Here is a 14,048-nt window from a genome sequence, read left to right as displayed (position 1 = left end):
CTACTGATTGTATATGCAGTTTTTTTCCCCTCATACTTATATGGCAAAAATGAGTCTACAAGTGACAACATTGGTTAAGAATATCAAAAGCATTGGATACTTGTCCAAGCTTTGCTTCAATATAATTGAGCTGAAATAAATTTTCCATTACTTGCTAAACAAGTTCGACTAGCTAACTCTTTAAACCTAGATAGTTAAAACCACTTGGTTGTTTAAACTAGTTCTGGAGAAAAACCAAATCCTGGCATGAATTTCTCTAAAATCCATTTTAGGTTCTTTTCACATGTTTTTTCCTTAAATATCAAGGTCACGATTTATTCTATCCTCAACAAGAATTATGGTGTTAACCAATTAGCATAAACCAAGGTTTGCATAAATGAAATTCCCTTTTAACCTAAGAAATCAACAACATCTCTCACTTTTGATTGATGCAGAATATCCGAAGATTCATAAACTAAAGCTTGTGTGGCTGTTAGAGATTATATTTGTCAATCAATCATAAATTTCCCGAGTCATACAAAAGCATACTAAGTTACTAACCTCACAAAAATGATGCATGCTAATATAAGAAAGTAAACGAATTGAAGTTCATAGCTAATAAAAAAAAAAAGAAGTCATTTTATGATTCAGAATGTTGCACATTGTAGTTTATATCTGTGTATGCTCGCATAAATGTATTTGCCCTTACTTCTTCCCCATAAGCACGCCAAGAGGCTCCTTGAGCATTGAATGAACTGTATTCTTCTTTTATTTTATTTTTCTTTGATCTCTTATATATAAAACTATTAAAGCTATATGTTGATGGAAAATAGAAAATTCAATCACCTTATATAACCTTTTTTTTTTTTTTTTAAATAAACAATTTTCTTGAACTTCTCAATTTCAATCATAGCATACTAACCTAGTAGTTGTTAAACCAAGATATAAATAATTAAATGTTTATATAATTATTTTTTTGTTGCAGTTTATTTTCTTCTTAGAATATAATATATATATATATATATATATATATATATATATATATATATATATATATATATATATATATATATGTGCGCGCACACGCTTCTTAGTTCTTGCTTGCCATCAACGTATAATAATTGAGCTTTCGAGTTTCAGCCATGAGCTTCTCTTGTGGTAAGTGCCTTCTTTCTAGAAAAGGATATATCATATAGAAGAATGATATTTACAGTCATGAATGCGTAAATGCCACACAATCATTTTGAAAAAAGTGAATAAATATGGGTCTTACATGAAAAAATATAATATTTTAATAGTAGATCCCACTCATTTTCAAAGCGACTGCATGATGTTTGCGCACTCCATGACTGTATATAACATTACTCATTCATATGTAGTAATGCTTTTTGAGTTTTGATACAACTTCCTTGGTTCAACCTGATCTTTAAGAAAAGTGGGATCATTGTTTAGCTGTCTAGTTTGAAATGTTTTTGTACACTATCTATTTATGTGATCTATCAATATACATAGTCAGCATAACATGCCTTTCAATCTTTCTTATAGCAATTCAGTCTCCTATTACATGTATAGCAAATGTGCAATTTCATGGCATGAAGCTGTTTATCCATCTTATTTACACTAATTATTGTTTGTATGTTTCCGCAATGTCCTTTAGCTTTTTTAGACCAATCTATGCCTTTGAACTCACCTATTATATAGTTCAAGGATATTCAAATGCCTCTTTTTTGGTTAGTAAGAGATGCTAACTACCTGCCACCTCTACTTTTTTCAGAATCTAGAATGATAATGGAATTATGCTATCAAGTAGTACTACGTGTACTTACAATTTCATAATTCTGAGTATATTAATAACTGACACGTTGAGAAGTTTTTTGTAAGTTTTTCTTAAGTACATTTTTCTTATGCTATTTTATGTTCTGTCCACACACATAATGGAGTTTAATAGTCATCATTTTCGAAGCAAAACAAGTGTACACCCTTTTTTCATTGAAGTGTTGCATTGTAGTGAAATTTTCGGTAGTGGAATTTTCAAATCATCATAAGTTTAGTTCTGATCAATTTATAGCTTGTTTGTTGATTTCCCTTTATGCATGTTCACTTGCAATATTTAATAATTGACGTGGTCTACATCAAGATCAATGCAAGAAAATAAAACTGTTGTGAAATGTGCATCAATTGCTGATGAATTGTACGGAATGATCAAAAGAGAAAAGTAGAAATCGATATAGAGATTTAATGTGGTTCGGTGATGTGCCTACATCCACAGGGAGCGAGTAGAGCAAAATTCACTATCAGTCAATTAGGATTATATAATATGTATTTATACTAACTCTAGACGTATGGACTTATTTAATAAAATTACAAAAATACGCCCCGTACCATACCATAGGTTGCTGCTCCCGCACCCCCAACCTAATTAGCATCCCAAACAATGTATCAATCCTGAAAGGCAGATGTCACTTCGCTCCGCTACGCTACACTCGGCTCACTCCGCTACCCTACGTTTGGCTCACTCCGGCATCTGCCTACTTTCAGTGTATGAGCCATATACTTTAACAAATAATATTACATATGATGTCTGGTCTTCCATCTTTTGATCAATCAAGCTCTACCTGGCCTACGTCTTCTTGAGATCAGTACTAATTATTGCTTGATCTTCCCATGGAGATTAGGTTCTCATTTTTACTAATCTTACTGCTCACAAACCTGGGTGATCATGAGATGCAAGATGGTTAAAATAATTAGGAAATGAGAAATTACACATGTAGCTATGCCAAGTTCACATACGTATCTAGCTTGATCCCTTATGCAATAACTGAGTGATAGAATTAGTAGCATGAGCATATATACCATCTATCTTGGAAAATTTAGTTCTCCACAATAGTTTGTGCAACAAATTAAATGATACTAGCCAATTAATTGATCAGTCTAAAACTATTTTAACCCAAGAAAATGTTTTTGAAACTTATTGTAATAGCTCGGCCCATCTATTAAACCCAGGCCAAGGATTTTTTTAACCCAAGCCCCATTTTTTGCCCCAAAGCCTAGCCCATATACCCCTAACCCTAAAAACATTTTCTTTCTCGTTCTCTCTCTCTAAACAAACGGTCGCTCCACATCTTCCCCTCTAGCTCGCCTTGTCGCTGCCTTGCCATGCTGGCACCTATGGTGGTAAGGACTTCTTTTCATCTCTCTCTCTCTCTCTCTCTCTCTCTCTCTCTCTCTCTCTCTCTCTCTCTCTCCCTCTCTCTCCTTCCTTTACCATCTTCTCTCGGTTAAGGGCTCTGCCATCGTAGTCGACCACACTCTAGCACAACACACCACCATAGACCCTCCCCCTCCAACTCCCTCTTCGATTATCACACACTCTCTCTTTTCCTCTCTTAGAAAGCTTGGCCTTTTGGGGGTTTGGAAACCCTAACCCTAGTCGCCACCCTGTCGTACCACGTTATCCACAACGAGCTTCCCTCGCTCTTGATCTCAATGTCTTCTTCAGATTTTCCTGTTCTCTCTCTTGCACTCTTTTCTCTTATTTTCTACCTCTCTATTTCATCTCTATCACGAAAGTCATCGCCGCTATCCTCCATGCCTTTGCACCATACGTCACCAATAGCTCCTCCGCCTCCCTCTCTTATTCTTCCCTACACCGAATACCCCTCCCCATCTCTCTCTTTCTTTGTGAGTCACTATCCTAACTCTAGTCTCACCGGCTGCCACCATCACCTCTAGCTAGTTAGACTCCTATCTCGTATGATGCCTCCTTCTCTCCATCCTTATCTCTATGTCCTCGTCACTCTCTGCCTCTCCCATTTTCTCTCAGACTTGTAGCACTCTCTTTCTGAAATTTTAGGCCACCGGCCACCCAACCTCCAACATCCCTCCCTTTAAGCTTTTGTCTTGACCACACGATTGTAGCATAGGCTCAAAATCATAATTGTTGTTTTTTAAAGCATCAGACAAAACCTTCATGCTCTCTGTCTCTCTCGTGTTGACTGTCTCTCTATCCCGATAATGCACACGCACATGCATTGTCCCTTTCTGTTCGACACACCCACGACCACTCGGAGGACCATCGCCTCACCCACTAATGGTAACGCCCAAGACCAGCAATAGAACTCAAGACACCTTGATCATCAAGGAATTTTCCCTCCGTGGTGTAAGTGGTTCTATGGATTGACCTTGACAATGATCATTGATGGAATTGTGAAATTGTGTTCTGTGTGGTTGTGTCAATTGATGGAATTATTATACAGTTGTGATGTGGACGTGTGTCGTGTGAAGTAATGGACATTTGTGTAGTTGTGATGAGGCTCTGCACCATGTGAAGTGTTGGGATGAGAGCTATATAGATTTGTGACATATCGCGTGAAGTGCTCATTTTGTTGTTTGCATGCTGTGGTGTTTTATATCTTAAATGCCATTATATTTATCACTGGCCTGTTTTAAATCGAATTTTAACTTATGCATGGATATTGAAATATGTAAAATTGTTGAATTTTTGTGTCAATGGGCTTTTTGGGGGTGTTTCATGATCCTAAGTTAAGATGAGACATTATTTTGGCAAAACTTATCTAGTCACTTTAGAGTGCATAAAATTGAGTGATATCCCTTGAATTCTCGTCGGGCGACAACCGGCTCGAGCTAGACGGTAACTCTCTCGGGTAGGCATCGTTGTCTCTCTATTTGTGGAGGTTAGAAGATGCTTGGTCACGAACCCGTTGGGCGGACGTAGAACTGGTCGTTACCTATAGTGTAGCAAAGGGAGCCAAATTGTGTGAATGATCCATTTAGGGGAGACCATAGTATATACCTTAAAAAAACGAATATTTTATTAAAAAAAGAAGAGATTTTTGAGTGTGTATCAACTTGCCTGGGAATTTTTATTTGAATACTCGAGTTTTGTATAATTATCTCTTTTTCCATTTCACTAAATGTTTGCATAATTTTTCTTTTCTACTTGCTTGCACTAAATGTTTGCAAAATCTTACCATGGTGGCAAGGCCAGCTCTTCCATTAGGCAACTTAGGCAATTGCCTAAGGCCCCTAGTGGTAGAAGGCCCAAAAATAAAATTCTAAGTAAAATTAATTAAAAAGAAAAAAATATCTAATTAAAAAAATAAATTAACTCAATTAGAAAACATCAAAAGTATCAAATACATATCATGTCATTATTAATTTTAAAAGTATCTCTACGTAATAATTATCTCACATACTCTCCTTATAAAAATACACTTCTTCTTTGTCATTATTAGTTTAATATATAATGTGAAAATTATAAATAGCAAAATCTAATTTTTGAGTGTTTATAAAAAGTTTTTGTATTATCCTTTAAAGAGGCAAGGGCCAAAACTTTCCCAAATGCATAGATTGTTTATGAACTTTATTGAAAATAATGATTATAATTGCTTCTAAGGCCCCGTTTAAATTTAAAAAGTATTTCATCTTATCTTATTTCATCATTACAACTTTTTTAAATTTTTGCATAAAATATAATAAATAATTCAACTTTTTCAAATCTTCAAACAATAATAATATTAAAAAATAATATTCTAATAATATTTTATTTAAATTTTATATCTTATCTAAAACCATCCCATCTCATCTCTAAATCCAAACCAACCCTAAGAGTTTAAATCTCGTCTTGTAAAATTAAATTAAATCAAATTTTCTCTAAGTAGATAATTTTCTAACAAAGATTAAGTCGATTATTAGTTAAAAATGTGATATAAAATTCTAATCAGTAATTTACTTTGCAAAATGATAGAAATTATTTTTAAATAAAAAATTAATATAAAAATTAAATTTAAAATTATTTTATTTTATTATATTTTTTTAAATTGAAAAAAATCTCGCTCAAAATTTTTGCCTTAGGCCCAACATCATATTGAGCCGGCCCTGCGTGGTGGCCCACTTACAGTTCTGCCAAATGATTGAGTATTGAGACTTTTACCCACGTCGTTAACTATTTGTGTTTAAAATTTTACTTAAAAACCGGATGATTGTAATATTCTTTTATTTATGATTTGAAGACTTGTGGCTCATGCATGTTAAGGTTGTGATGTATTTAATTTTTTTACGGTACTGTTAGTTAGATTTTAATGACTACCTTTTATATTTCTTGCCGCAAATTAACTGTACACATTTATTTAGCTTGTAAATTAGCTATACACATTTATTTAGCATGTGCGTGCACACTTTTTTTTCACATTACACATGAGGTGTATGACCCGAGTAGCCAATATCCTGACATTGCGATTGCTTCCAAATCACAAATGGGGGCGGGGCGCCATACTTACTATACACTTCACGCTTTTAAGTAATCTTTGAGGCCTTATTACCTACAAATTTTTATATATTCATCGGACCCCCTTTATATAAATCCTAGCTTTGTTCCTAAACACAAGGCTTGTATTGCAAGGAAGCATCGTGCTCCTCCTTGTCACAACCTGGAATTGAGCAATAATTTCTTCAATTTAATGAATCTAAGGAAGATTAAAGTCACATATAGATTTATATTCTCAAAAGATTAACCGAAATTACAATTAGAATCTCTAAAAATGACCATAGAAGACTTAAAAATTCTCTTCTTAAACACTAAGATTTTATTGACCACCTTATACAATTATACAATTTTCAGCATGTCTTACAACCATCCAAATTTGAATTGCTTCAAAAACCAAGGTTCTTATTTTAATTAAGATACCGTTTTGATAATAAACTCAGATAGATGAATTGATATAAAAGTTGAAAATTTAATAAAATATTAATTTTTAATATTATTATTATTTCGAGGATTTGAAAAAATTGAATTATTTATTTTATTTTATAAAAAAATTTGATAAAATTATAATAATGAGATAAAATTAGACACTTCTTATATCCCACCCAAACATAAATATATTTTTTCCGTGCAAAATAAAAAGAAAAAGGCTACTTTGTCTACTAATTATTATCGCTGTAGTTGACCGTTCGATAAATTTTTTATTTACTTAATAATTAAAAAACTAATTTTAAACATATTGATATATTTTTTTATTTTTTTATAATTTTAAAAATATATTTAAAAATATTAAAAAAATGGCACCAAGCGGCAGAGTAGCGCTCCAAGTAAAAACATCTCTCGCGTGGTGCGTTCAAGAAATAAAAAACAAAATAAAAGAAAAAGAAGGGATTAAGAGGGTAAAGCAGTATGAGAGCCGCCCATGAGGCTAAGCCGACAAGTGAAGCAACGCGTATTGGCAGCGCTGATGAACCAACCCTGCACCAGACCCTCACCAGCACCAGCACCAGCACCAGCACCAACGACGCTTCTCTCTCGCCCACCCCCGTACGCGCCTCCATCCACCGTTACCTTCTCGACGATGAACAAGAACACAGAACAAGAACATCTGGACGCCGTGTTCAAGCAAAAACGAGCGCTCCGATCCAGGGTCCGCAAGGCCCTCAAGGCTATGGAGCCCGACCTCAGATCCCAAGAAGGTACTTACAACTGTTATTACCCTTCGTTTCTTACATTGTTTCTGGCACATGGTTCTTACTGTCTTGTTTTTTTATTTTTGTTCAGACAATGCCATTCAGAGGATTATTTTGGAATCTCCATGGTTTAAATCTAGTAGGAGATTGTGTGCCTATATATGCTGCAGTGCTTTGCGGGAAGTTGACACATCAAAATTGTTGTCTGAAACTCTGTCAAATCCAACAGGAGGTGTGCGCTCTATCCTACTTATTATTTTTTGGGAATGCGACATTCTTCGTGATTACTAAAATTAGGGCGTTTAGACTTTATTGTGGGTAATAAATGGAGTAATTCTCAATCCCTCTAGTTTAGCTGGTGAAAGTATCTTGGGCAGCTGCACCCAGATAGAGGGGGTTTATGAATACCATTGTTGTGTAGACGGGCCATTAAATCAAATAAACATGAATGATTCTCCTTTAAGGCTATGTTAATGTATGGGAGTAGATTTACCCGAAGTGGTTGTGATTTGAAATACTTGGCACGAATGACTGCTTGGTTCTTCAGAGATTCTGTATGAAGAGGACAAGATGCTCCTAATTTTTAGATACACCTCTGTTGTCATTCCTTGAGTAAAACGTGTAGATATGATTACCGGGGAGAAATTTCCTATGAAAGTCTTGTTCTTTAAACCAGTAGATTTTTTTTGTTTTCATGTACCAACCACCACCACTTTCTCCGGGCTGCAAACCTGAGGTTTATAACTTTCACTTTTAGCATGAAACAAGATGTTGTGTAACTTTATACTTTCATGAATCCTTGCTTACTACGTATTTGTTATCATGTGTTCGGAATTACTTACCTTTTTATATTTAACTCAAGATGGCCACACACAGAGAGGAAAAATACTTTATGTTCCACGCGTGGAGGACAAGAATTGTCACATGCGCATGCTGAGAATCTCGTGTATTGATGATCTTGTTGCAAATTCAATGGACATCTTAGAACCAGCTCCAGTGGATGGTGATGGAAACGTACGTGAAGATGGTAACTATTTTAAATGTTATAACCTATCTCTCTTTCTCTCATGAAACAACTTCCACACACAATTCACCAGAACCTAGCCAAGCTTTATACATTTTCCTCCCGTTCAAATATTTCTTGTAGGCCTAATTTTACATTTCATAGATGCATCTAAATATATGTACATGGGCTGACACTTACCAGGATTTATTTTGGTGCAGTTATGCTAGCAAATGAGCCAGTTGATTTGTTCCTCTTGCCTGGTAGAACTTCCTGTTTTCTGATTTGATTATCAAAAGCTCAGCAGTTACACAAACCAAAATTGAGATAATAGCATTTTCTGCATTCAGGACTAGCATTTGACAGATCTGGAAGGCGCCTGGGTCGTGGTGGAGGGTATAGTTATGAATCCTGGCCTATCATTTAAACTTCTATTAGCCTCTGAAATTGTGGGTACTGAGGGTAGGCGATATCATGTGCTGATTTAGATATATAATCTCTTTTTTAAGCTCCCAAATTATTGGTATGCATTCAGATTCCAATGCATTTATTTGTTGGTATGGTGTAGCCTACGAAATAATTGGTGAACTGACTTCTGGAACTGCTATTGTATAGGAAATCTCTCTCTCTCTCTCTCTCTCTCATGCATTTTAAAGAAATTTAACTACTTTTATTCCTAGATGAAATTTGACCTTTTATTCTTATATGCCAATTACATGTTAAGTCATGCATCACTAATGTTGTTTGGTTTGATGAAAATCAATAGTTATTATGATACCTTCCTGAAGAAATACCTAGAGCTTGCAAAGGCAAGGGATTGGAAGCAACCCCTCCTTGGTATGTATGAATTCTTTTTCGTTTTTGGATAAGTAGTTGGTGAATTCTCGTTTTAAACAATTGCTTAAGGTCTTCTAGTCTGGTCATAAGGGTATGCTAGTCACTTGAAATGATTTGAGTCTGTTTCTGCAGTTGTGCTGTCATATTCTGTGCAGATAATGGATGAAGGAGTTATAGCAGTCACCCCAAATGACATTCCTGTGGATGCTCTTGTATCCCCAATTGGTGTGATTCCTATTAGCCAAACTGCCTTAGACAGGTAACACTGTAAATTCTTCATTCTACTGATATTTAGATTAGTTGTGATTCTTTTGTGTGTCAAATCAGTTAAGCATGTGCAGGATGAAGCTTTGACATGCACTTGGAAGTTGGAAGCCAAACCAGTTGATTGCTTTCTTCGAGAATGGGATCTTCATCCCTGAAGAAATTGGAGTTTGGTTATGTCATAAGCGGTCCAAAGAATTGTATGGTCTTGGTTGTGTGAAATAAAACGATTGTACTATCAAAGGATTGGAATTTTATATCATGAGTAGTTATATATAACCAACATATTCGGGATTTTAGAAGGGCTGTTTAAGCTTTATTCTTAATAAATCAGTTTCATTAAAAGCAATAACATTCCTATATGTATGTATGTACATGCATGTGTACACCAATAATATTGTCTGAAAATAAATATAAAAAGATTTGGCTTTTGATTGAAGAGCAACTGCCTTTTGAAGTCCACAACTCCGAGTTCAGGGTATATTATGCTGATTCTTTTGGCATCTGATGTAAGGTTGCTTCTAACCCCCATCCCACCTCTAAATATATAAAGCCCCTTCATGATTCAAACCAGGCAATGCAGAGTGTTCAATTAAGTGAGTTATGCTGCTACATCATATATGAATTTAGCCACAAAATAAATAGGAAGGCCAGGTTGTGATTTCTTCAGGTAAATGATTATTGTATTGCTGTTTCTGTTATTTCTATATCATAGCAGATAACAGTCCATGAAGTCCTTGCAGGTTTCAGCGTAGAACTTCTTAGGAAGCACTTCATCAGAGCTACTTCTCATTGAAGAGAAGGCCTAATTCTATCAGGAAATTTAAAAATTTGTCTTGCATCACTAAAAGTCTCTATAAAAAAAGGCAATATCAGTTTCATAAGGATGAAAAAGTCCATAAATAGCAAAACCAGGAACAAATGGACCGGGTCAACTGAATACCAAGAAATCACGAGGCTGCCTAACTATCCTGTGAAAAGTCGTCTGTATTAAAAGTTGAAAATAGTATAAGAGAGATGATAGTTGCAATTGTGATTATGTAATTGCCGCACAATCAATTTGAAAGAAATGAATAAATAAGGGATCCCATATGATTTTTTTTTTTTAAAGAGGACTTTACTCTTTTTCAAAGTGATTATACAATGCTTTCACATTTCACGGCTGCATGTAGTATTACTCATATAAACACAATTATTTAACAATTTTTACACAATCTTTCAATAAAAAATTATTGCCTTTTGAATTTAAACCCATCAAAGTCATACAAAATTCAATTAAAATCAAAGAAATAGAAATGTTTATTGAAGAGTAGTAAAATGGTTGTGTATATATCATTTTTGTTTCGAAAATCCCTATTGAAGAAAGCAAATAGTCGTTTTCGTTTCCAGCTTACAAGTCCTATGCCAAAGGTTCATCTTGTAAATTTTTAACTAATTTGATTTAGAAAGATAGATTTACTTGGTGTTACCCATCTTAGGAAATATGGAGATAGGAGTCATATCAGTTGGGGAAGGCAAGGATTGTTTAGGCTTAGCTGCACGATTGCTCTTATATCCAGTGCATGATTATGGCAACTAGTGGGAAGAATAAGATAGGTTTCATTGATAACACTATCTCAAAACCTTCTTCTTCATCTGATTCCTTTGTATGCACCTTAAAATCGATGCAATAACATGATCTTATAGGACTTTTGAACTCTCTTTCGAAGGAGATAGCTTATGGTATTCTCTACCTGAATTCAACTAAAGAATTGTGGGAGGATATTAAGGAAAGATTTTTCGCGCTGGAATGGTTCACATATTTTCCCAACTCAAGAGATGTTTGGATGAACTCATGAATTACAGACCATTGCCTTCTTGTTCATGTAGTGCTTTGAAGGCTCTTACTGATTATCAATAACAAGAATGTATCGTTCATTTCCTTTTTTTTTTTGATGGAAATATGCTACTGCATTCATTCATAATCGAAGTTACAACTGTGACTTATTAATACAGGAAAAACCAGACTATAAGTCAACTAACGCAACTGCTCAGGAGCTCCCCCGACAACAAATTTCTTTGTGACGGACATTGTCTAAACTACTACACCTTCTCTTCTGACAACAGTCAAAAGAGAAAGCGCTCTGTCAAAACAGAGCTAAAGACATTTCTTCCAAAGAAGAGAGGTACACTCACGCTCCATCCTTCCAAGGAGGAGGAGTACTACCCCACTCTCTCCTCCCAAGGAGGAAGAGTACAAAACACCTACCTTCCTCCAAAGGAGGAGTAGGACTAACAGCCACATTCATCCTCCAAAAGAGGAGTGGGACTCACATCTATTCCTTTTTTATTAAAAATACTAAGCTAAACTAAAACAAACAAAACAAATACAGAAAGCAAATAAAATTGTGGCTTATGGACAGTAAAATTAAAAGGCCCAGCCTGAGACAAAAGCCCAGACTAAGTGCTTGAGGGGGCCCGGCCCAAACCCGTTAGGGTTTCCAAAACAATATCTGCCGCCGCCATCCGTATCCCCTCTTTCCCTCCTCTGCATCTTCCCCCACTGAATCCCCTAAACCAGCGTACGAGAAGGCCTCATGTCGCCGTTTGCCCTCATGCCACCGTTTGCACAGCCTTACCCCAAATCTTCACTACGCTGAGCAACCGGCTTCTCACCAATGCTAGCTCCGTCACCGTCACCGACACCAGCCCAAACCCTCCAAGAACCAGCCATTCTCCACTCCGGCTAGAAGAGACGGAGACCAGATACAAAAGCCAGAGACCAACAACAACCTCCATAAACTAATACAAAAGCTAAACAGCAAACCAACAACAAGATAAAAAGAAAACGGTGCGTCACCCCCAATCCGGCCACCAACCAAGAGAAATTCCACCGTGAGTTCAACATGGACTTTTACCCCAGAAAACCTCCATCAACCCCCATGCATTCCAGCCGTTCATCCAAAAAAAAAACACCTCTGTTTTCCATGGCTAAACAGAGTCAATGAACCCGTCGGGAGAACACCCCAGAAACACATGCATACCAAGGCTTCTGAAACTCGAAATCTGTGGCTCTACCCACTGAAAACCCTCCCCTTCACCACCACGCCCAGCTACGTGGTTGTCCATGGTGGTCACTCTTTCAACCGAATCACATTCACGGCCAAAAATAACATCATCGAAACCCTCCACCTCCATCGTGTAAGAAGCCTTTCATCCCGTCCGATTGGAATAAAAATAGACGGCTTCAAAGTCCGATTGGAATAAAATAGCCCTCCCTCTTCATCGTGTAAAACCGCTTCCATCCCGTCCGATTGAAAGAAAAAAAAGGTAATCGGCTTCCGTGTCCTTGACCATGTAGAGAAAATACATTCCGGCCACCATGATCACCGCCAACCCACGCTTATTAAAACCGGGAAACAAGCAAAACTAGACTAAAACAAACTGGGTGGAGGGAGGGGGGAGCCGTAGCTCCCCCCTCAGACGGTTTAAACCCTTTTTTCCTTAGAGAGAAGGATGAGCTTCTCTCTCTAAAACTCTACGTGTATATCGTTCATTTCCTAATGCAGTTCAAAGGCTTATTTGTCATGCAAGGGATCAAATCTTGCTCCTATGGTACCTATTAACAAGGTATTTCCTTGGTTCTTCAAGAGGAGAGACAAAAGAAAATCACTTTAGCCTTCCTGACATCAAGACTACTACTTTTGATGACAACATTTAGTTCTTGGTCATCTAACACAAGAAATGTTGAGCTACTCGCTGTATTGCCACACGGTTGACAAATGTTTCAAGCTTCATGGCTTGCAACAATGTTTATGCACAAACTCCTAACAACCTCCTACACGGTCTATTTCACTGCTACCAATTACAAAAGAACAGTGCCAACAACTCTAGTAATTCTTGATGCACCACCCAACTTACCACTACAAATGTTTCAAGCTTCATGGCTTGCAACAATGTTTATGCACAAACTCCTAACAACCTCCAACACGGTCTATTTCCCTGCTACCAATTACAAAAGAACAGTGCCAACAACTCCGGCCAGTAATTCTTGAAGCACCAACCCAACTTACTACTATTCTTTCTTGTAAAATTTTCCTACTTGGTTATTGTTTCTTCAGTACCTATCCTCTTGAAAGACGATCTTGTTGCATAAAGAGAGGAACTGACTTTTAGATCTGCTGCAGCATTCTTCAGCTACATTCACCATTTTAGTTACAATACTATCCTACATGCACTTTCTATAATAAAGCTTCTAATGGTCTAAGTTGTACTGTTTATCCACATTTAAGCAGAATTGATTTCTTGTCATTCTAGTTAAACAAATTTGAATCACTGTTTTGCTCTTTTTATTTTGTTATTTCATATCATAAAATTTCACCATTTTATGAAGCTTTCATACTTGCTGTCTTAATTGAAATTGAATAATTTCTTACCCAAGCTGTTAAATCTCCTTACTGGTGTAAGGTTGTGGCAGTACAGATCAAGGTCCTAGAGGCAAATACCATTT

At 36.2% G+C, this 14,048-nt stretch overlaps 1 protein-coding gene across 2 annotated transcripts; it reads left to right on the top strand.

Moving 5' to 3' along the window:
• Positions 1-7,135: 7,135 nt before the first annotated feature.
• LOC122290424 (5-formyltetrahydrofolate cyclo-ligase, mitochondrial) lies at positions 7,136-9,908 on the top strand. 2 transcript variants are annotated; one of them, XM_043098085.1, is made up of 8 exons: positions 7,136-7,461; positions 7,547-7,687; positions 8,318-8,482; positions 8,680-8,721; positions 8,809-8,854; positions 9,225-9,295; positions 9,428-9,554; positions 9,623-9,908. In XM_043098085.1, the coding sequence occupies exons 1-8, from the start codon at positions 7,185-7,187 to the stop codon at positions 9,624-9,626; spliced, it is 873 nt and encodes a 290-aa protein (XP_042954019.1). In that variant the 5' UTR covers positions 7,136-7,184; the 3' UTR covers positions 9,627-9,908. The 2 variants fall into 2 exon arrangements, with proteins under 2 accessions (XP_042954019.1, XP_042954018.1); XM_043098084.1 differs by having other exon boundaries at positions 7,137-7,461; positions 9,637-9,908.
• The last annotated feature ends 4,140 nt before the right edge of the window (positions 9,909-14,048 follow it).

This window comes from Carya illinoinensis, chromosome 12 (genome assembly GCF_018687715.1).
Source record: "Carya illinoinensis cultivar Pawnee chromosome 12, C.illinoinensisPawnee_v1, whole genome shotgun sequence".
Taxonomy (NCBI): Eukaryota; Viridiplantae; Streptophyta; class Magnoliopsida; order Fagales; family Juglandaceae; genus Carya; species Carya illinoinensis.
The sequence above is the reverse complement of the archived record's forward strand: the minus strand, read 5'-3'. Positions and strand labels throughout refer to the sequence as shown.